At 48.1% G+C, this 22,424-nt stretch overlaps 1 protein-coding gene across 1 annotated transcript in view; it reads left to right on the forward strand.

Annotated features, from left to right (window-relative positions):
- The first annotated feature begins 576 nt into the window (after positions 1-576).
- KIF26A (kinesin family member 26A) overlaps positions 577-22,424 on the forward strand; it is a 102,254-nt gene continuing 80,406 nt past the window's right edge. The window contains exons 1-2 of the mRNA XM_074868943.1: positions 577-779; positions 3,219-3,455. Coding sequence (XP_074725044.1) covers positions 645-779; positions 3,219-3,455 — 372 coding nt within the window. The 5' untranslated portion in view covers positions 577-644. The remainder of the gene's footprint in view (positions 780-3,218; positions 3,456-22,424) is intronic.

A 22,424-nucleotide genomic window follows, 5' to 3' on the forward strand; every position in this document is an offset into this window, starting at 1 on the left:
TTTGCCCGTGTATCTTTCCCCTCCTAAACTGACTTCACTGGCAGCTTTTCCCTCCTTGCGCTCACCCCGGAGGAGGAGGAGAAGGAGGAGGGAAAAAAAAAAAACCAACCCAACACCAACCCAGCCACTAAACCCACCCAGCAGTGGATGGGGGGAGGCAGGAGGCTCGCAGGGCGGGCTCCTGGCCAGCGGGCGGTGGGAGCCCCCTCGCTCGGCGAGCTGATGGCCGGCGGCGGGGGAGCAGGGCGCTGCCGGCCCCGCGCACCCAGCGCAGCCGCGGCCCCGGCCGCGGTGCCGGCGGGGCGCTGAGAGGGGCCCGCACCCGCGCTCGCTTGTCAGGCAAGGTGCGCTGGAGGGGGGATAAAACGGGAGGGAGAGCGGCGGAGAGAGGCAGAGAGAGGCAGGGAGGCTGGTGGGTCTGCCCGGCTGCTGGCTACCTTCAGCCCGGCAGCGCGCATCCTGGCAGATGAAGGAGTAACTCACCCGCGCCTGGCTTTTTTCTTTTTTTTCCCTTCTTTTTTTAAGGGGTGGGAGGTGTTTGCTATTTTATCCCTTTTTCCCCCCCCCCCCCCCCCCCTCTGTCTGTGTGTGTATACAAATACATCGCCTCCTCTCAGGGAGCCGGATATTTCCAACCCCAAACTATGGCTTTTCAAAAACCGCCCGATGCCTCCAACGCCACGAGGAAAAACCCCAGCCTGCTGGAGATTGGAGCCTTGTGCTTGGACTCTGAGATCATCTTCGGCTTCACCAGCCACCTCCTGCGGAGGAAAGCCAAGGTGAGGGGACCTCGCCCCGGCCCTGGGGGGCTGGGGGCCGGGAGGGGGCCGGGGGGGGCCGCTTGCCCGCCCTGCCCCGGGCCGGCTCATGGGAAGGGGGTGGCCAACTTGGCGGTGCGAAGTTGGCGGCGGCCGTGCCGGGGCGGGTTTCAGCACCACGAACAGTCCTGGCGGCTCCGCGGAGCGGTGCGCAGCCGCGCGCAACGGCGCAGGGCGGGACGGCGCTGCCCGGCCCGCTCCCGGGGCTCCCCCACAGGCGCCTTGTGTGCCCCCGGCTTCAAATGGGGAGTGGGGGCACCGCGTCGCGCTATTTCCAGGAGGATTTCTGTAACTTAATAAGAAAAGGAGGCGGGGGTCAGCCCAGCAGCGCGGCTCAGCCCCACGCTGGCCGGGGAGCACATCCCTTGACCCCCACCCCCCCCGCCCCGTCCAGCCTGAGACTTGGAGCCGCAGGAGGGTTTTGCAGCCGTTATTCGGGCGCATGGAATTTCGGAGCAAGTTCCCGGAGACCTGCAGAGCCCCGAGCAGGCGAGGGAAGGAAGCCGGGGCGCACCGCCCGGGTGCAGGGGTCTGTGCCAGCCCCGCTTCCCCGCCCGCCCCTGAGAGGGGCACACGGCAGCCCCCGCGTCCTGCTTCTTCACCTCCCTACCCAAACTTTTCCCGGGCTCCAGGCGGGCGGTCCGGTCGGGGGGGCGGCGGCTTGTGCCCCCAGGGGCTCTGCCCGCGCTGCGGGGACGCACATGGCCCCAGCTCTCCCCATTTTTTTTTTTTTTTTTTTTTTTGGGGGGGGGGGCGCTTCAGACACGCGCTCGGGAGAACCAGGAAAGTTTAAGCGTCTGGGGCAGGTGCCTCTTGCGGGGGGTGGTTGGGGTTTTTTTGGTCCATATGTATGTTTTTCCCCACGCTTTGTGCTCGGCGCTGCTCCCGCCACCGCAGACCCCAGCCCACGGCTCCGTGCCACCAGCACCCACCCGCCCGCTGGCGGGGGAAGGAGACAAGAGTCCGCCTTCGGCATCGCCGGGGGGAGCCGCCGCCGCCGCGCCCCGGCGCGTCCCCGCCGCTCCGCCGTGGGGTGCCGGGTCGCGCTGCGGCTCCGGCTCCGTCGCGGGTGGGACCGGGGGCTCCCGCGCGCGGCGGCGCCGGCAGGTGGCGCCCTGGTCACAGGGATGGCGGCGGCGGCAGCGCTGAGCCCGCGGGGCCTCTCCGCGGGGCCCGGGCACGTCCCGGCTCGGCCCCTGCCCACCGCCGCCCGCCCGGGCAGCCGCGGGGGGGGGAGTGATAGACAGCGGCGCGTACTCCCCTCTCCGGGGGGAAAAGAAAAAAAACCAACTAAAAAATAAGTGCTAAATATACGAGCCGGAGCAGCAGCCAAGTAGACAATTAGCCGCGAACGTTAATTTCTCCATCTGTCAGGTCAATTTTCGCATGTAGGAACATCCCATCGCGCCCGCCGAGCGGCTGGGGAGTCGGCCCCCGGGGGGGGGCTGCGCCCCGCGGCACCGCGCATCTGCCCGCGGACGCCGCCGCCACCCCCCCGCCCCAGTCCCCCGCGCAGGAGAGCACCAGCGGCGGGGGCCGAGGGGGGGCAGCGGGCCCCTTGCCGGTCCCCCGACCCCCAGGCGCAGCTGCCCCGCACCCTCAGCGCCCGCGGCAGGGGCCGACGGCTGCGCGGCTTCTCTGCCCCCGCGCTTTGACGCGGGACTGGCACCCCCAGCCCGGCCCTTTTATCCGCACTCCCGAGGAACTTGGGTGTGTTGGAGTGTCAAGGAGGCAACCGCGGGAGTGCCCACGCTTTAGTCACACCGTTTCGGAACTATCCCGTAGGGTCACTATGAAATGTCATCTTCCCCCACACCCCTAACCCTAAACCCCAGCCCCCCCTGGCCGAGGCTCCCCCCGCCCCGTTTACCCCACCCCACCCGCCCCCGCCCAGCCCCTCCTCCCCTGCCCTCCGAGCACTTTTCCAGCTTTTTTTTTCCGACGTGTTCCCGTGCTCCGGGTCCTTCCCCGTGCCGCCGTGGGGAGCTCACTCCGCCTCCCACTCCCAGCCCAAAACTTCACTCCCTCCTCAACATGGGAGGCAACATCACCTAGAGCGGCAGCCCGGACGGCGGGGAAGGGGCGAGAGCACTGTTGGCACCCCCCGACCCCCGCCCCGCCATGGGCGCCGCGGGCCGGCCTCGCCGCCGAGCACCGGCCCGTCCGCACTAGCGGAGCGGGGCGCGGGGCAGGGGCGCATCCCCCGCTATCATGATCGCGGCCGCCGGCAGGAAGGGTCCGGGACCGGGACCTGAGCCCCGAGCGCCGGGGGTAAGTTGTTACAACACTCCTCCCCGCGCTTGGGCTTTTTTTTTTTTTTTTCTCTTTTTTTCCCCGCGAGGGGGGTGGGAGCCGCGTTGCCTCCGCGATCCTCCGCGCTGAGCTCTGCTCTCTCCGCAGGTGGCGGAGGGGAGCGCGGCGCGGGAGCTCTCCCCGCGGAAGAGGCCGGCGGCCGAGGAGCGCTGCGCCAGCCGCCCGCCGCCCGAGGGAGCGGGGGCCGCCGCGGGGGCCGAGCCGCGGCCGCTGGAGCGGGCGGCGGCCGGGGGCTGGTGCCGGAGCTGCCAGGCCCAGCTGGCCGAGCTGAGGAGGCAGGCGGCACGGCTGGCCGCCGGCGGCTGCCCGCCCAACGCCCCGCCGGTAAGTGCGCCCGTACAGCGCCGAGCACCTTCGGGCGGTCAGGGGAGACCGGGGGGGGGGGGGGGGGGGGAAGGGGGTTACGGGGGTGCGGGGGCCGCCGGAGCCTGGCCCCCAACCCGGCGGGGTCAGGTGTACATCCCTGCGGCTTTGGGAGGAGAGCAAAGCCGGCGATTTGCAACCGAGGAAGGTTCTTCAAAAGTTCTAAGATTTTCCGTCCTGGGCTTTATCAGAAAGCGAAACCGTGCGGCTGGACGCTCACCCTCTGTTACAGTCGCCGGCTGCGAGAAACAAGTTAAAAGAAATAACAGGGAGTTTGGCCAGCGGAGCGGGCGAGAGGCTGTGCGGTGCCGTCCGGGCCGCGCCCTCGGCGGAGCCGCTCCGAGAGCCCCGGTGCCAGAGCGGCCCCGTCCCGCTCCTCCCAGCCCTGGTGGCCCCGTGCCGGGGATGCCGGCTGGGTGCTGCGGCCGGGCTTTGCAGCACCTTCATCCCTCCTGCGAGAAGCTGCCGGTAGCAGCGGCTCAGCCCCTCCTTCCGAGGAGTCCATCAAATGCAGCTGAGAAGCACACGCTCGCGTTTGTGGCGCTGGAGGAAAGTTTGAGCGGGATGGTGTTGGTGGGCTTTCGCCGTCTGGGTGCTGGAGTGACCCTCCTTGGCTGACGGGCTCATTCCTGGCCTCAGTGTCACTGGGGCAAGCCGGGGCTGTGTCATTTGCTTCCAGTTTTTTGCCTCATGATGTCCCTTCATATCTGGTAGGAATGGAGAAAGTGTGTGAGCGTGGTAGAGGTTTCCTTTAACACGTGTGCCCCTTTATTCCTGTGTATTGTAGTTGCCTGACCGTTTTTTCCTTTCCGTGTGTTTTCTGTATATCAGAGGTCTTGTCCCTTTTCCTTTAGTGAGGGCACGTGACACAAAGCTTTAAAAAGGTGATATAGGTGAAAAAATACATCTTGCCTAGACACCTGAAGAGATCCAGAGGATTAGCTGACGGGGCAAAATGCAACAGAAGACCCTGAGATTCTGTTCCAGGGCACACAAAACGTGTGTCGGGTTTTTGATAACATTTGGAAGTAACGTATTGTTTTCTAAACAATGCTTATCTGGATGTTTGCAAGAATGGGGGGGAGGGTCTGAAGAGGAAGCCAAACCCTACTGACCTTCATTTTCATTCAAAGAGTTCCTGTATGATCTACAGCATTCCCATTGAATCTAAATATAGTTTTGTTTGGAAGTGCATTGTGGAGCAGTGTCCGAATGCGCGGCAAGGTTTGTATTTCCAGGCCAGATCCAAAGCTCTTTGAAATCAACAGGAGTCTCTCTATTGACTTGCTAGGTTTGGAGCGGGCTCTTATTTCTGCGGTGTAAAAGGTCACGTATCTTACTGAATTCAGGACTGCTGGACCTTTTGTTTTCTGTATTGCTGCAAATCATGGAAAGAAGTTTAATTTGCCCTTGTGAAGTGCATGGGATAGGCTGCTTCACCGAGGAGCACATAAACCCCTGACCCGTTGTTGGGGTGGGCCTCTGCTCTAAAGAATAGTGTCCTATCTGGGAGCGATCTCTGTCATGGGAAAATAAAAGCCGCCAGTGCAGGAGAATCGGGGGGCTTGGCCAGGTGTTCGGGTGAGGAGACCTGTGAGCAAAGGCCTGTTTGTGTGGTCTCCTTCCTGCAAGTCTCGGGGGACTTCCTTGATAAGCACTCGATGATGGGTAAATTAATCCCCCTTTTCTGCAGGGTTTCAAAGCATGCCTAGGAACGTAATAAAATAGTAGTCATCACAGTGTCAGAACCTCGACAGACTTGATCGCAGAGTAACAGATACCTGGAGTTTGCTTATTGAGTGCAGTAGAGTTAGATGTTTATTTTTTTTGGTTTTTAAATAAATTTTCTAATGCTTGTGAGACCTCTAGCCTAATTGCAAGCTTCCCCCCCCCGCCCCCCCTAATCCTGGTGTAGTGAGCAGCTCCTCAGGAAGGAAGATGCAATAAACAGTCCTACTTACTGCCTTCTGAGTGTGAAGTAGGTTAGCGGGAGATAACAGTCAGGGGTTCAGCTACTCAGCTGCTGCGAATTGGCCTTGCAGTGGGAATCTGATGCAATATGCTGGCAGGTTGAGCGCTGTGTAATGTTTGTGCCAGAAAGGCAGCTTGCTTTTTTTTTCCCCTCCTTTCTTGTTTAATTGTATAACAAGACATCTGAAAAAGCATCTCCTCTCCATAAGAGTTTCATGCCCATACAATAAAAGTCCAAAGAGTTTCTTATAAGCTCTTCTAACATACTGTCAAACTAAGCAACTACTGGATGAGTAAACACAGGAGGCTACTGCTTGGAGCATGCTGCTCTTAAAGGATTTACCTCCTTTGCCATAATAATTAAGGGATCTTTCAGCACAGATTCAGAAAGATTTCCACACCTGGTTGAAAAGCCTTTGGAAAGGTGGGTGGGTGCCTCAGAGATGAAAGAAGGGCTAGTTTCCTGCTGTTGATATCTTTCCTGATGAAAGAGAGGAGGTGTATTCTCATGCGTGGGGCAGCTGACAAGGGATTGAATTCACATTAGAATAAAAAGCCAACGTACTGTTTGCAGGGATAACAAATCTAATTGCTTGAGAGGGCTATGATTCATACAGTTTATGTGTTGCTGTCCTTTCAATTAGATGTATTTAAAATATATAAATAAAGTTTCGGTGCTCAGATGATGTGCATTGATTACAGAATACTCTCAGTTCTTTGCATCTCTTTAAAGTCCTCCAAATCTCTGTGGACAGATGATAAAAAGATACACCTCTCTGCTTATGTTAAAACTCTTTAACAGTTCTCCCAAGTACAAGATTTACTGCACTCCACACTGTCAATTCCCTTCTTTTTACCGCTGCTGCCTTTACAGTTTGCCACCACAGTGAGGCCTGTGTGTGAATCAAAATGTGATTTTCATCAAGCGTGGATGAAAACGAGCAAAATTTAATCTGAAATTATTCCAGATTATCAGTTTGGTATTGCAGTATCAGCATCAGTTGCTGAACTAGTGTTAAGAGGGGAAAAAAAATAAAAGGTGCCTTGGTTTATTCCTAATTAAAAGTTCTGCGTGTGCCTTGCAGGCCATGTCCCTGGGGAGCTGGTAATGGGATACAGGATCTCCTACGGCCAGGGCTCTGGCTGGGGTGGAGAGCAGGTTGTTGTGCCTGGAAGTTGCGGCTGTTGGCAGCTGTGGGGCAATCCACGGGAAATGGGTTGGTGGTCTCTGTCTCACTCCCAGTTGGCAAATAGCCTTGTCACAAAACCACCACAACAATTACCGCTAATTGGCATCACTGTTGGCAGTTTCACAGGAGAGGCTGAGGACTGAATGGGGATGTAGATTAAATTAGTAATAATAATACTTAGCACCTCAAATCTTCACAGTGCTTCACAAATGCTAATTAATTAATTTGCCTGATGCCTGTGTTCGGTAAACCCAAAGGCACTGTCATTTGTAAAGAGGTGTATGTTGTTTCTAAGGAGGTGTATGTCTCCGAAAGGAAGGGGACAGGCAGGGACTGTCCGACATGAGAGATGTGCTCCTGCAGCTGCGTCGCTGGAAGTAAAGTCTGCGCTCCCTCTAGGAGCCTCAAGGATATACAGCTACTGTAAAATGGTTTTAGCTAATCCCTTATGAGCAGAAGAAGAAAGCTCTCTTGGTATGAGGAACATGCACACTAGTACAGCCACATCCACAGAAGGGTTTTATACTGGTATAAATATTTTGGTTATAGAAAAGTAGTAACTGTACCCAGTTATACTGTAATAAAAGATTATTTTAATCGGTACTGAAAGGAGGCCAAGACCAGAGGAAGTTCACTTTGGAAGTGATTAACTTTGAGAATTCTGTTTCTCCCAATCCAGGGATTCGTAGACCGTTTCACTTGTCCCCATCCACCGTCACCCCTGATCCCTCTGGTCTGAGTTTATATTGTACATACTGCCAATGCAGGCAAGTGTCAGAGGCAGCATTAAAGGGGGAAGAAACATGCATATTGTATTGTAGCTTAAGTTCAGCCAAGTTCTTGCTGTCCTAGTTTTTAAGAGCTTCTTTTCTTCCCTGTTTTTTTTTTTTTTTCCCCCTGTTGTGTTATCTGCACTGTATGTTACATGAGGCACGCCACTGAACGGCTTCCAGGGAGTCTGAGGGACAAAGGAGCAAGTGTGGGCTCTTTATTGCTGGTGGGGTGGACAACGCTTTTTCTCTGATACTTAAAAAAAATGAATTCCCACTTGAACAGGTAAGATGTGGTTGAGTACAAAGAGGCACACTGCCAGCCCTGGTCTGCAGAGAGTCTTGGTGACCAGGACAGGTCATGCTTTTGGTTGATAATGAACCATGAATCATTTGAGGGAGCTAAGCAAGTTCCAGCCCGCCATGTCCTTGGCAAGGCTCTGTGTTACACCAGCTAGAGTTGGAGGAAGCCCGACTTCTCTGGAAAAAAGGGGAGGATAGCAGTGGCTTTAGACACACTGCACTGACATGTCTCAGCTGTGCAGACACCACGCAGTGCTGCTGGATTGAACTCCCACCACACCCACTTCTGATCAAAGCAATGGTCTCTTAGTACACCTGTATGTGCTGCTGATTGCATCATCTGAAGGGGGGATGAGGAACGAAGTTTTGGAAAGGGCATGCTCTTTCCTGTGGGTTTCTCCTGCATGCTAAATAACCCCCCACATGTTGCCATGAGCAGCAAAGCTAAGGAAGGATGGTTCTGTAGGATGGATGCTTTGCTCACCTCCTTTGCTCTCCCCATCCCTCTGCATTAATCCCAGCTGTTCCCTCCTTGTCCTCAATGAGTCGATAAGAGGCAGCACCTTCTCTGCATCTGCAGCTGCTCACGTACAGTTTGGTTGACAGTAAGTTAGTACATGGACATCTGGCTTCTGCCAAACAATTAATAACAGGTAGGTCCTGCCCCACTTCACTCATGGCCAGTTTGTGGAAGTTGTAGGAACTTGCTCTGAGCCTCAATTTCACATCATTTGTCAGGTTCAAAAGCTGTTAAGGAGGGCTGGCAGCAAGGAGGGTGGAAAGAAGGGCAATAGAGCAGTTGTCATTGCTTTGGAAAACCAGGCCAAGAGGACAGGCATGGGATTGAGGACTGTGGTCCTGATGCATGAGGGCCAGGTATGCTTTGTTATTCCCACCTTGGCCACTCTGATGGTATCAGCAGGACTTGTAGAGAGGAGAACTTGTGTGATGCCTGGCTGGGGATACCTGCCCCCTCACTGTTGTGTGCTTCAGGAGCCTGCGCTGCCCACAGAGGAGCCTGGGAGAGGGCTCTGTGTCCTTAGCATTTGCCTGCAGGCTTGTGCTTTCCTGAAAGCAAGGGTTCAGAGCATGTGGGGACTTCTCACAGCATTTGAGGTGCATGTGGAATAGGTCTGAGCTTTTAGAAGCAACCCCTGACTTTTTGTGGAGTTTTTCTTCTCATCCTGATTGTTTTCTATTGATGTGTCAGCCCTTTCTACTGAGCGGCATGGTCATCTGGAATTTGAGACTTCTGGTGAAGAGGAGGCTGAGTCTTGGATAAGTTTGGGGTCCTCTGTTCCTGAGGGGCTGTTTTTCTTTTTATGGGAGACCTTTCTGCAAGTGGGTTGATGTGGATAAGGGGAATTGAGTGGGAGAACTGTCTTTTACAGATTCCTCTCTAGAGGAATCCAGTTTTCAGGGCTCTTTATAAGCACTAAATGCACCTTAAAACATTCTATATTTAACATTTCAAAAATGCATAAGTGGAAAAGTAATGTCTTAGTTAATAAATATGAAACTACGGGGCATTTTTTTGAGATGCACATTTAATATTTAATTTTGTGAGAGAGACTCTTGCAGAGACTTGGCTGTGGAGTGCTTCAGGCTATGAGCTCAGATGTGGATTTCAGGTACGTGTGCAATCTAATAATGGGGTTAGTGACAACACCGTGTCAAATGTGTTGACATGAGCAGTTTCCTTGTTTCGGTCAGTGCAGTAGTCCGCATGCTATGTGATAGGCTGTGGAAACTGTTGGTAATGAGTTTGCTTTAGACATTTAGGATTTTCAAGCATGCCCTTTTAAAATACAGGTGAGCGGGATTATCTTGCAGTTCAGATGCCGGAGGCAAGAGACCTTCTCACTGGGGGATCTGAAGTGGAGGAGTGGGGATTGCGCAATTAGCTGAAGGTACTGCGATCTCCCGGGTAGATGAGGGTAATTAGTATTGCTCCTGCTCTTTCTCTAGCTAATGCCTTCAGCACCCTGCCCTATTAGGGGAAAACGGAGGACACATATAAACCATTTCAAAATCCCAGGGGGTGGAAAAGAGCATCTGCTCCTAACATCTGAGGTTACTTTGAACCTGTTGAAATATGTAGTAGCTGCTTTATTGTTTTTGCCAAGAGTTTCCACCTACAGTGATCCCAACCTCTGACTTGTTAACAGCGAGGTTGTAGGAGGCAGTAGTCATCCTCCTCTTCCCCGACCCACAGCAGCTGATAGTGGCTGTTGCTCCGGACCTGGCACCGCAGGGTATTGAAGCAGGATGGCTGAAACCACCAAGAGATTTTTCTTTCCCAAGACCAGGATTGCCCACCATGTACACAGTCGCTGCCTGGGTCTCCTGGTGCTCAGGTACCCCACCATAACTGCACTCTGTGGGTCTGAATCCTTCATCCCACAGTGAGGATGCTGATACAGAGAAGAGCCAGTTAGTCCCTGGGTTTTCAGCTGACAGATGAACATTTTGTCGAGAAAAGTGAGCGGAGATTTTGCTTCACCCTGGCTAGAGGAGGAGAATCTATCTGGAAACATGTGCATGTTTTATGGAAGATTTTTCCATGACGATGCTGTTGCTTTTCTCAAAATTGGATTACCTTCAGGAACTAGATCTATTTGGATATCGCTCACACTGAGTATGGCAGGCAGCTGTCCATTTGGGAGTATTGAATCCTCTTTTTTTATTTTTTTATTTACTGAAGATCTATGGAATTTAATTTGTCTGGATTTGGCTCCCTGTCCTCTGACTTCAGACCTGCAGCACTAGAATAACTATTTTGTATTTATGTGTCCAGCATATCCCCAAATGGAAGGCATCTTTAGGAAGGTGGGAGTCTTGTCTGTCACTGGCTGTGCTCATGATCAGGAGCAGGCTGACTTCTTTTACAACTATCTGCTAATTTGGTATAGTCTTTCAGATGAGTGGCTTATGGGAGAAGACTTGGGCCTTACTTTCCAGAGAATCATGCCTCCTGCTGCCTTTGTTAACAGGAGGAATTGTGTCCCATTGCAGGGATGCAAGACATGAATTTAATCCCTAGACCTGTCACTAACTTTGTGAATTTGGGCAGGCTGCTTAATATCCACATGCTTAATTTCTCTTTTGTTCAGCAGAGAGAAAATGCTTCCATCTTTTGTCCATCCAGTAAAAACTTTTCTGCTTGTATGGCATTGAGCATCATCGACTACTGTTCTTAGCAGAGCTGACTGCTACTGTAATATGCATAATAAGGAAGAATATATAACAGAGGGACACAGAAAACAGCAGACTCTGTGACTTGGAACTGAACTTTCAGGTCAGGTGTCAGGGTATGGTTTCTGGGGCTGGGGTCTCTGCAACAGCAGAAACAGCAAAGCCAGGGACTGCAGATAAACTGTGAAGACAGTAATAGACAGTCCTGAAAATCTGCCAGCTCACCAGGAGGGGAGTGGTGAGGCTGTGGAAGGGGACTGGAGGTGTTCAGGCAAAGGGGAGCTTGCTTAAGTAGCAGGTATCAGATCAGCTTGTGGAGCATGGATTAGAGCTGTGCTGATGCTATCTAAAAGGAGTTTATCTGCATAGTGCACTGTGCCTCCCTGTGATGAAACTAGAAAGCTGCTTTGTGGAAATGTGGTGTGGTCTTGTAAATTGGGAACTCTTCAGTGGCTTCAGTCCCTCGTACTGCTGTTGAAGTTTATGCCAAAGTGTGTTAATTAGTAGTTTTTCATTAAAAATGCTTTATTTTTAAATGGAAAAAAGGCAAATTTTGTAGAAGAACCCAAGAAAAAGGCTTCAAATGATTATTCCAAGCAAGGAGGGTGGTGGGGATATGCCACTTTGCAAGAGTAATGTATTCTTCTCTAGGATAAGTTAAACTGAACGTGAACTTTTGGTGTGCAGTTCTTTGGACTGACTTCTTTGCTTTGAAGCTGCATGAGCTTTTAAGGCATAGCTGGCAGATGTTCCTTTTCATGTTGGAGAAAGAATGTTTAACTGGTATAAATATATCCACCTATTTTAGGCAGCATAATGCCATTGTTGCATGTTTGTTTTATCACTAGGAGTCTGACTGTTTTATGCATCACCCTAACATACAGTGAATCAGCGAAATCTCAGCACTTGCTCACAAAAAAAGGCTTAGCAGAGCACAATTATCCTTCTTTCTGAGTCAAGCTTTAAAATCAGTCTTTCATCAGCATTCCTGGAGTTTGGCAGGCTGCTCTGAGTTTCGGCTGGGGCCGGGCCGGCATTACCATACATCAATACCTGTGCAGAGTTGATTGGAATGCTGGACAGCTGTGGGAAAATGATCAATTTTCATTTAGCTTGTAGCAAATCTTCCCCTATCGTTTCTGAGGGATTTTACACTGCTCGATGAATGGGATGGGAAGTCTTCTGTACAAAAATGAAATGTGATACTTCTGGCTAGGCTGAGCATTGACTGGCTTTCAGCATTAACTGTGAAAGTAAAGCATTAGTCCTAGTTCTCACAGCATTCTAAAGATTACGTTTAAATGTGTTTCCTGTTTTACCACAACATACAATTTGTTATAGCATAGTTTGTGTTGCTTTTGGTCTGTATATATCGATCAGTGCTGATTATACTGTAAATGAGCAGTGTTTGGCTTTGTGTTTTAAGTCATTTGGGAAGTTAGATGTACTCAGTTTGTATTGTACTCTTTTTATTGTGTGTTGTTCTCACTGTATTGTGTGCTGTAGCATGTGTTTACTCCTTCTGGCATTGTTGCTGTTCTCCTGGATTTCAGAGTACAGAAGTATGATTTGTCTGTAGCTTTATCAAGTAAATTTTTTTTGCAGGGGTTGCCTGCTGCTTTTGCATCTTATGTGGTTCCTGAGCAGTTCAGAGGTGGTGGCTGTGCCCAGGGTACATCACGCAGCCCTCAGCAGAGTGGTACTGCTGAGTGTCTTAGAGGAGATGAGCCTGCTGGGGTAGTTGAGGTCAATGGCAACATGCTGGATTGGTGATACACATCTGATTCCCATCACAAAACAGGGCGTCATCCCCGGACTGTGATGGGTCTCCTGGAACTCTCTGGGATGTGGCCATTTCAACAGCTGTTGGAAATATCATGCAAGTGGCTTGTACAATCAAGAAATCTGGATATCCTTTTTTCAGTTGCTTTACTACTTTTGGGTCATCTGCAGGGGCTGTTTGTACTGTTTGGTGTGGAGTGGTGAAAGCAATCCGCTCTTTCCTTGGTAGCTGTTGAGCCTCTTCCGGTACCTGTGGACAAAACATGCCGGTGTTGTGACAGACCCTCTCTTTAACAGCAAATTACCTAGTGTGGAGCATAAAACCAGCTGCTTGTATCTACTGCCCAACTGCAGCCAGGCTCTAGTGACCAATGGCACAGTTCCCAGAAGGGTTAAGAGACCAAGAGCCAAACCTTAAAATGTGCTCTGTGCTTCATCTGTGGAGTGCTTAGTAGGTGTTGGTGTGGGGGCAGCTCCAGAAGCCAAGACCACTGCCAGGCCTGTGTGACCAGTCACCAGCCCAAACTGGGAGCATCCTGCATGGCCTGTTCAGGCAAGTAAATGATTTCCAGCTGCACTAAATAGTCAGCAAAAGTTGGACAGATCTGGCCTCTGTTCAGCAGATGGAGCTTGGCTAATGATGCCAGAACACCTGATGTCCAAATGATGGAAGGAAGGGTAGGGAGATAGTTGAGTGAGCTAATCTCTGGTAAGTAGGGCAAGGAGGGTTTTGCTTTCCATGTGGTGAGTATGCTTAGGATAAGTGTGAAGACCATGCCAACTTCTGCCAGTATTGGACTATGTGCTGTGTTGACAGCAGCAGATGTGTTAGAGTTTTGGCCCAGATTTAGTAAAAGTGGTTGTTGAACTTAGGAAAAGGGAAGTTTGGCTGACTTGGGTATTATTTGAGAAACGTTAGCCATGTTGTGATAGCATGTCAGTTTTGTGTTGAATATGTGTACCTGTGCTTGTTTGTATAGGGACCCAGCTTCTCCCCTTGTGAGAATGAGTGCTCCAGTGACAGAGAGGAAACAGAGTTCAATCTTTGATGAAAACATCACATAATCCCCACGTGCATGCCCTAATGCTGGGTGTGTCATGAGGAAGAGAGGTGTTCCCATACCGCTGCCTGGCCCTGGGCCATCTGGTCTCAAGGAAACAGTCATTAGTGATGAGAAACAAATTTGCTCTACAAAATTTGGCCTTTGAAGGATGGAGGCGAGGTACAAGTGTCTTTGCCACTGTCATTACTGGGCAATGCTGGTGCTCCTTTTTGCTGGTGGGCGGAAGATGGAAGGGCTGGTTTGTCCCAGATACCAGCTTTAAAAGAAATTCTTTAGACTTAATATGAACTACAGGTGCTGCAGAGCTTTTGTAAGCTATCTTGAAAACTGTGCTGTGGGTGAAACACAGGCCAGGATTTGGCCTGTAACTATTTTGCCTGTAGCTTGTAATTAAATATAAAGTTAAACCCAGAATCTCCAGTTAAAATGTTCAGGTGTTAGTGTAGCTTGTATATCTGTGAATGCAAAACTGAGCTCTTTTGCTGTCTTTCTCTGAAGATTTTCTTGCAAAGAAAGGCAAGTACATTTGACATTCCTCCAACAAGCTCTCACAAGGGTAATTTTGTGTGGATGATTGAGTGGCATGGAAACACTGTAAGATATTGTCCTTCTGTGGGTTTTGTAAAGAGGAGATACAGCTGAAGTAATTTATAATATGCAGAGTCTCAGCAGTCTGCTGAGAGAGCTTCTTTCGGCAATTACCTGTAAGAATAAAGTAAAAAGCATTTATTATTGATATTCACATTCCACATATTAAGAAATATTTCTTCTGATATTGTTAATTTTTTATTTGTAGGCTCCAAAGGAGTGTAGAGTAAGACAAATGTGGTCAAGGAAGAAAAATATATGAGTTAATGTATTACGTTTACATATTTTTCGTTTGACGGATTTATGGTTTTTAATTACACCTTCATGTCTTGCATTGGGATCCCTGGGGGCCCTTTCTGAATTTCATGCTTATACTCTTAGAATTATGAGATGCTTTAACCTGCCACCTTGTGCAGTCTTACTGCTGCTTGACTGACCTCTGGTAAAGTTACTTTTTTTTTTGAGTTTAAAATTTGAGACCTCCACAAAGAGCTAAATGATTACAAAAATATTTGTGTGATTTGGAGAGTTTCTCAGCCTGCCATCTTGTTCCTGTGAAACACAGGTTGTGAATTGTTTTCTCTGAAGTTTGTATGGAAGGGCGGACTTTGTGCTCAGCATTTGCCAGTTGATCATGAGTAGCAACACCCTGGCCTCAGTTTATGGCCTTGCTGGCTCCCAGTGGGGTGTTTGGCAGTGGAAAGTAGTCGTGTCTTTGGTAATAACCCTTTGGGGAGCTATGACTGAGTTTAGGAAAGAGTATTTTCAGCAATATGGTGTCCTGAATCTGGCTGTACATCTCTCTACTTCTGTCTACAGTTACATATAGCACTGGATTTTCATTTCATAACATTTTGCATCGTGGTTCTTTTATTGACAGTGGAATCAAAAACCTGTGTTAACAGGTGGAAAATGAAGCCTGTTGGCACTGTGTAATTTCAATTGATTTACACCGGTGAAACAGAAGAGGAAGCCAGACTGAAGAACTGGGTCAATGTCTGTATTCCAAATCTGTCTCTCTGTGTAGGTATCATTACTTCTGCTTTTTTCCAGCATATCCGCTTCATTTTTCTGTTCAGTGGAAACAGAATTACCTGTATGTGGGGGTGGGGTGGGGGGGAAATAGTGCCAGGATCTGTTTGGTATAACTGAGATATAGCTTATTCAAGAGCCAAACAACCCAGGCTGATAATACTCAGAATTGCCAAAATAAATTTGCCTTGGGACTGACACTAAGCATGAATATTCAGCCACAACTTGAGCCCCTTTTCTCAGATTTGTGCTGTACATCCTTTTATTATTCTGGTCATGGCTGCTCCTGAGCACACGCAGTTCAAGAGCAAAATAGCTCTGATTTGTGCAGTTAGAATTTAGTTGGGTTTCAGCTTCTTGTTGTCAAGTCTTTTGATGACATGAAAGATATGTTATATGCAGGGCTGGCTTTTCTGACCCACTCTGAGTTCTTCTCCCCTGAGCTTTTTATTGCTGTGGGAGGGCTTGACTCTTGTAGGATTGGGTGCAATGAAAAGTGTGGAGTATATAGCTAAAGAACTGCAATGCAGAATAAACACTTGACCCTGGGAAGTGAGCACAAGTGAGAACACAAAGGCATTGTTCTTTGAGGTGATGCGTTGGAAGGTCTCTACCGTGTTTTCTTTTTTGTAGTTTCCATTTTAATTCCTCTTGCTAGCCCAGGTTCAATCTGATTTTTCTTTCTTCTTGCCACTGGAGCAACAGTCCCATTTGTCGGTGTTGGAAAGTAGTCCAGGGCATCCACTCTTACTAAAAGTGTAGAGCTTTCAAAGCTCTGCTTTCTTTGGAAGCGATGAAAGGTCTGGTACAGAAGTTTGTCTCACTAAGGATAATGGTACAGAAGCAGTTCACCTGCATCTAAAGGAGTGAGCTGAAAAATGGCTATGATTGTTCAACAAGAAAAAAATGTAGATCCACTGTGTGCAGAATCTGCTTCTTTCTGTACCTCGACAGGATTCCTTAAATCTGTGCAAGAGCAAAGAGTTAAGATAATCCTGATTTTACAGAGGAGTTAGCTAACCCAGGAGTCTTGTAGCTCAGTTAAGTACAATACAGGAGTGACATCAGTGAGAGATTAGAATAAGCTTTGTTATCTTCAAAGACTGTTTACTTAATGGTTGGGGAATCGCTGTGTTTGTAGGTAGAGGTAGGAAATGTCCTCAGGCAGGCAGGAGCTGATAGCATTAAACAGAGGAGTAGTGTTTCTACTCAACCATCCTTACATTGCTTGTGTGCTTCTCCCAGCCTGCTGGCTGTCTCTGCTTTTGTGTACACCACCAGTACCGAGGTCTTTAAGAGATTGCCAAGGTAATTTCAGATGTTAAGCACTGAACCCAAGCAGTATCCTTATAGCTTTTGGGTTATTTCTTCCACGTCCTACTGACTTTGTCCCTATATAGGGTAATTATATGGACAGTCTGTAGCGTCTGGCTTGTTTTTATGTTGTTTGCCTATAATTCTTTTCCAAATTCCTGTTAATTTTCAGGAGAGATGTGCTTACAGGGTAGCTTCTGAAAGCATAGCCTGAGTTAGCATGTCTATCTGTGGAGTGGTGGGGAGGGAAGGGAGAAGGGAACAGGGTCTGCTGCTTTTCAGTGCTGGGCTATCCATGGCCTGTCCTGTGGTGTGATGTGATGGGTATGGGGCACGTGTCACCGTGCAGCATTGGCTGTGCTGGGAAGCACATTCTGTCAGGGGAACGAATCCTTCTAATAAATGTCCCTGTCTGACAGCCAAATGGTGTAACGACCTGAGGAATCAACTGCTATAAATCCTGGGGCAGTACTGCTTGTAGTTTTCTTACACGTATACAAGTTTTCTTTAAAAGATTGGTTCAAGGTGTTTTAAAAATCGCAGAGTTGAGTAGTGTTACCTACCCTTGGATATTTCAGCTATCGCTTGTAATCACATGGAAGACAGCATGTAATTGGTTTGGGTTTTTAGAGGACTCTTGTGCAGTACTTGGATCTTTCCTGCAGAGTTCTTTTTGACAGCAGTGAAGTTACTTCTGATCTCCAGTAAAAAGGACAATTTGATTTGCAGATTGCTGTGTAAAAGCTGCTATAAACTTAATTTGGAGCCCACTGGGATACATGTCCTGCATGCAAGCATTTAGCTCTTTCTTCCTCGTTGGCATTTTTCTTTAAAAGACAAAGCAGAGATGCAGTGTTCCAGGCAGATACATTTTTGTTCCCAGCTGTTTTGAATGCTGATTTGATGTTAAGTCTTTGTTCAATCCAGACCTATGTCATTAATGACTCTGGAGTAAGTAGGTGTGCAGAACTGGAGGAAATCCTGTTTTATATGTTCCTATTCTAGGAGACTCTCAGAAAGACTAACAATAATGCTGCTTGGTGAGGTAATGGGTAAACATAGTAAGAAATAAAAACGTGCTTACTCCTTACTGAAGCAGAAAAATAGCTTATGAAGCATAATGTTGTCTTTGATACGTGTAGATAATCTGACCTGCTTCAGTCTGTGGATTAAGGCATTAACTGGGGCAGCTGAAACGGCTTCTCATAAAGAACCTGTCCCTCTGGTTGTAAAGGAGTTGTCAGCAAATGCTAATGAGAATTAAAAAGAAGTAGGAGCCCAGTCATAACCCAGCGAAGTCACTTGAAAGGCTTGCCTTGACTTCAGCAGTCAGTTAATTCCCACCTGAGGTGGAGGGTTGCTTTGTGCAGCTCAGCATTATCACAAGTCTGATGTGGGCACCAGTTTCAGTCAAGGGGGTGGGTGGTGCACAAGAAAGCTCTGGTGAAGCCTTGGGTTTGTACCTATCCTCTTCATGGTCCTTTCACTGTGGGAAAGACAAAATGGGTGCATTCCGCCAGCTTTTCCTTCCCTTTGTTGAATGAGTGAAGTTTAGGAGAAGTATTTTTTTTTCAAGAAGAACCAGTATTCTCATAGGAGGTCAAATTACTTCATCAAGTTCTTGAGGAAGTCAAGGCTGGGTTTAAAGCTTTTGATCTTGGCCAGTAGATGGAGAGCAGGTAGAAAAATAGGATGAAATTTTGGGAAACTGTTTCCGGGGTTTTTTGGGTTGGTTTTTTGGTTGTTTTTTTTTTTTTTTTTGAGAAGCAAATGTGAAATTGTGTGTTGGGTTTTTGTTTTGTTTTGTTTTTTCTTTTTCTTTTTTTTGTCCATCAGCCAACTTCCATAGCAGCATGTGTGAATACAGTGAAACGTCTCCACTGCAGTCTATTCGCACTGTCTGTGCTACAGGCTTCCCTGAGGACCTAGGGCAAGTCAGCTAGCATTACATTTTTAGATATACTTACCCCATTTAGCATATGCATTTTGCTTAGCATGCACTTACAGACTAGTGACTTGCATGCATATATAGCAGAGCACTCCTGTTGGTATTCCTTATATATGCACTGGTTTTTATGTGCATTGATCTGGTGTGTGTATACTTCAACTATATTTCTAATCTCTCTCTGCCTTCATGTTTTTGGCTGTGAAACAGCAGCGATCCCTTTTCTTTGAGTAAGCAGGCAGAGTCATACTTGTGACATTTTAAGACCACTTCGAAGATATAAACTTGTTTAAGTGCTTGTGATTTATCTTGTTTTGCTTTATTTGTTTCCTTAAATGTCAGCCACTCTGAACAGTTCCTTGGATTTTCCTTTTATTCAGGAAGTGTCAGCTGATGAGAAGGCAGCTGGTGTGCTGAAAGCATCATGCCCTTAAGAATTTGGTGTGTGATGTGTTTAGTTGGGGAGAAAGCCCAGTTGCTGTTTTGTTGGTTTTTTATTTTTTCTGCTAAAAGTTGATGTCTTGTCCTGTTGATTTAATGAAGAAAGAATGCTGCAACACATTTAGCTGTGCAATGCCTTTCAGGTAGTGAGAGATACCAGAGGAATGAGAGAGATCCCGTGTGCATAACTGGCTGGCACTTGGTTGACCTAAGCTGACGGGTCTATACATAGTTCTGATTCCTGCCCGCCAAAAGAGCATCTGATGCAGACAGCTGCTGGGTGTGTGACCCCTTTTGGTACTTGGGGCGTGCGTGGGCACGTGCCTTCCTACCTGTCTGGTGGGTGCGGCTACCTCCAACGCTTTCTGCTCTCCTGTGCTCTTGGAGAGGACAGCCCCACCAGGAGACCTCGTCCTAGGTGGAGGGAGCTTCTGGACCCCTCATGGCAGGAGGGAGCTGGGATACCTGTGCTTATGTGCTGCAGAGGAGCAGATGATCGTGGCTCCCTTATGCAAACAGTGCTTCTTGGTGGAGTATTTAAGGTAAGTGGGTGAAGGAGTGAACATGCATTGGACATCACAAGCTTGTAACTGCCTGGTGGAAAGTGCAAAGGGGAGATTGCTTGAAGCATCTCCCTCTCCTAGACCCCAATAACTGCGTTATTGGCCCCAAGATGATGTTGGAGGGAGGGAAACTATCTGTTAACAGCTTCTTTCCAGAAACGCTCGAGATCAGAGTCTAATAAGTATGTATCACGTCTAATGTATCTTGCTTGTTTCAGGTTATGTTGTGATGGCAGTCTTGATCATTATCTCATATTAATTTTCTAGAGCATGATGTATGTGGATACACCTACTGCGCTCAGAGATTTCACTGCAAGATTAGAGACATGTTTAGGAAATTAGTAATGAGAGAAAAACGTGTAATTAAAAATTATATCAGTTTGGAAGCTCATCCATCTTCAGCCAGCTTGCTGGAAGATAAAGGAGTCTTACACAATGCTTAGTGGTGGGAAAACGCATTTGGCTTTCTACGTTTTAAACAGGAAGGAACTATTTAAATGACAGACTTACAATAGTAATTAGGGCATTTACTTGGGAATGCTGGATCACGTATTGTAGTTGCATAGTGTCACAGTAACTCGGACTGTATAAAATTATGGCAGATCTCATTATATTTGTTTTCTTTTAATGATGCCTTCAGACAAATTAATTTTTAACTTATTTGGACCCTTTATAAAGTAATTGGGTCCTTGTACTGAAAATAGTGTTCATATTTTGAGGTAGTCAGATTTACATATGCTAAATATTGGCTGTAGTGTTATGAGGTTGTGTACTTAACAATTTATTTGTTTCCTGAGATATGCAATTTTATGTGAAATGTCTTAAATTCAGAGTCTGCAACAGAATTTCAGCTCTTCATCCCCAATGACCATTATAAAATTGCCATATGCCTAAAAATGTGCTCAGCACAACTCCGATTGTTCAGACTGTGAATTTCCTCTCTTTTTATCATGGGATCCTTAGCTCAGAATAATTTTATTCTTTAGCAGTAGGAGAAACACCATTTGGTTGTATATGGTTCATTATAAAATGTGGTAACTTTTAAGCATTTCAAACAGTAAACATGCTTTATTTTAGTTTTTATGCCATTTTTCATGAACAGTTAACAGTGCCTTGTTGTCATTTTTGTCATGATGTGTCCATAAACTCAATTATCTTTCTCTTTGGTCCAACTTACAAGCACATAGAAAACCTAAGCAGATGTCAGAGCAATAACCAGGTGTACATTGTAGTACTTTGCAAAGTTTTAATTGCTGCAGGGATGTTTCCTAGTTAATGGATCTGTTTATTAAGTGCTTCTATCTGTTGTGTCTTGTTCAGGAGCATACCTTACATATGGTATTTTCAGGCTGAGCCTGGCTATTTTGTCTAGCAAGAGCCTCATAGTAACCCTGCAGAAGGATGTGCTTTTTCAGTTACAATGTCCATAGTGTAGTTAGCAAAACTGCTGAATTGCTTGTTGTGTAAGGTACCATGTAATTTGTGATTTTTGGTAAAATTATTAAGTGCTTTAGAGTTGTGAGTTTGACAGAGGGGTGCCTAGACCCAGCTGGGCCTATGGATGTGACCAATGTGTAAATATTTACTGTCATTGCCTCTGTAAGCACTATGGGGTAAGGCTGAGCATGGTCCATGAAAAATGGTCAGAGGGCTGGAGCACCTCTTCTGTGAAGAAAGGCTGAGAGAGTTAGGGTTGTTTGGCCTGGAGAAGAGAAGGCTCCAGGGAGACCTTACTGTGGCCTTTAAGTACTTAAAGGGCGCTTAAAAGAAAGGCAGAGAGACTTTTTAACAAGGCCTGTGATAGGACAAGGGGTAGTGGTTTTAAATCAGAAGAGGGTAGATTTAGATTGGATATAAGGAAGAAATTCTTTATGACAAGGGTGGTGAGACACTAGAACAGGTTGCCCAGGGGAGTTGTGGCTGCCCCCTCCCTGGCAGTGTTCAAGGCCAGGTTGGACGGGGCTTTGAAACTTGATCTAGTGGAAGATGTCCCTGCTCATGGCAGGGGGGTTGGACCTAGATGATCTTTAAAGGTCCCTCCCAACCCAAACTATTCTATGGTCTTTGGGTGGCTGCTGATGGTGGGTGTTGAGTGTCCACCTGTTGAGAGATGCTGGCTGTTGTTATTTGGGAGGAGGGACTACGGGTGAGGAGAGCATGGCCAAAATGACTCACCAAAGACCAGCAATTCTTGATGGTGCTTGGAGTGGGGGGCTGTTAGGTTGGTGGCCAAGGGACCCCTTATATCTGGGAGGTGGAGGTCAGCAGCTGTGATGGAGCGTGTGGGCAGCTCCCTGGCATTCCCTATTATGCCTACACATGGAGAACTGGCCTTCCTGGAGAGCTGCGAGGCAAAGCATATTCACTCTTGGCAGCCACTTTGGAGTCTGTGCTGTTGTGTGTGAATGGGGAGATGTGGATGCCCCATACTCACTGCCCAGAAGCAGCTGCACATGGTTCATGCCACTGTGCAATACCCAGATTTGTACCCAGACCAGGCCATGAAGCCAGGACTGTGTTTTTTATGAGAGATATTATGTATTGATGAAACAATGAGAGAAAATCTTTTCCCAGGAATTAAATAATTGCTTCCTTGATGAAAGGACCCAACATCTGGCTCTTGTGTTTCATGTATTTTGTCATGTAGATGTAACTGTTTGCTTTGTTCCTGGCAGTAACGTTAACTTATTAATGTATGAAGCTGTTTCCAGGTCAGTGGGAAACTGCATATAAATCTTTATTACATGTACTTGATTGTCTTTAACTCTTTAG

This window comes from Strix uralensis, chromosome 4, assembly GCF_047716275.1.
Source record: "Strix uralensis isolate ZFMK-TIS-50842 chromosome 4, bStrUra1, whole genome shotgun sequence".
Classification (NCBI taxonomy): domain Eukaryota; kingdom Metazoa; phylum Chordata; class Aves; order Strigiformes; family Strigidae; genus Strix; species Strix uralensis.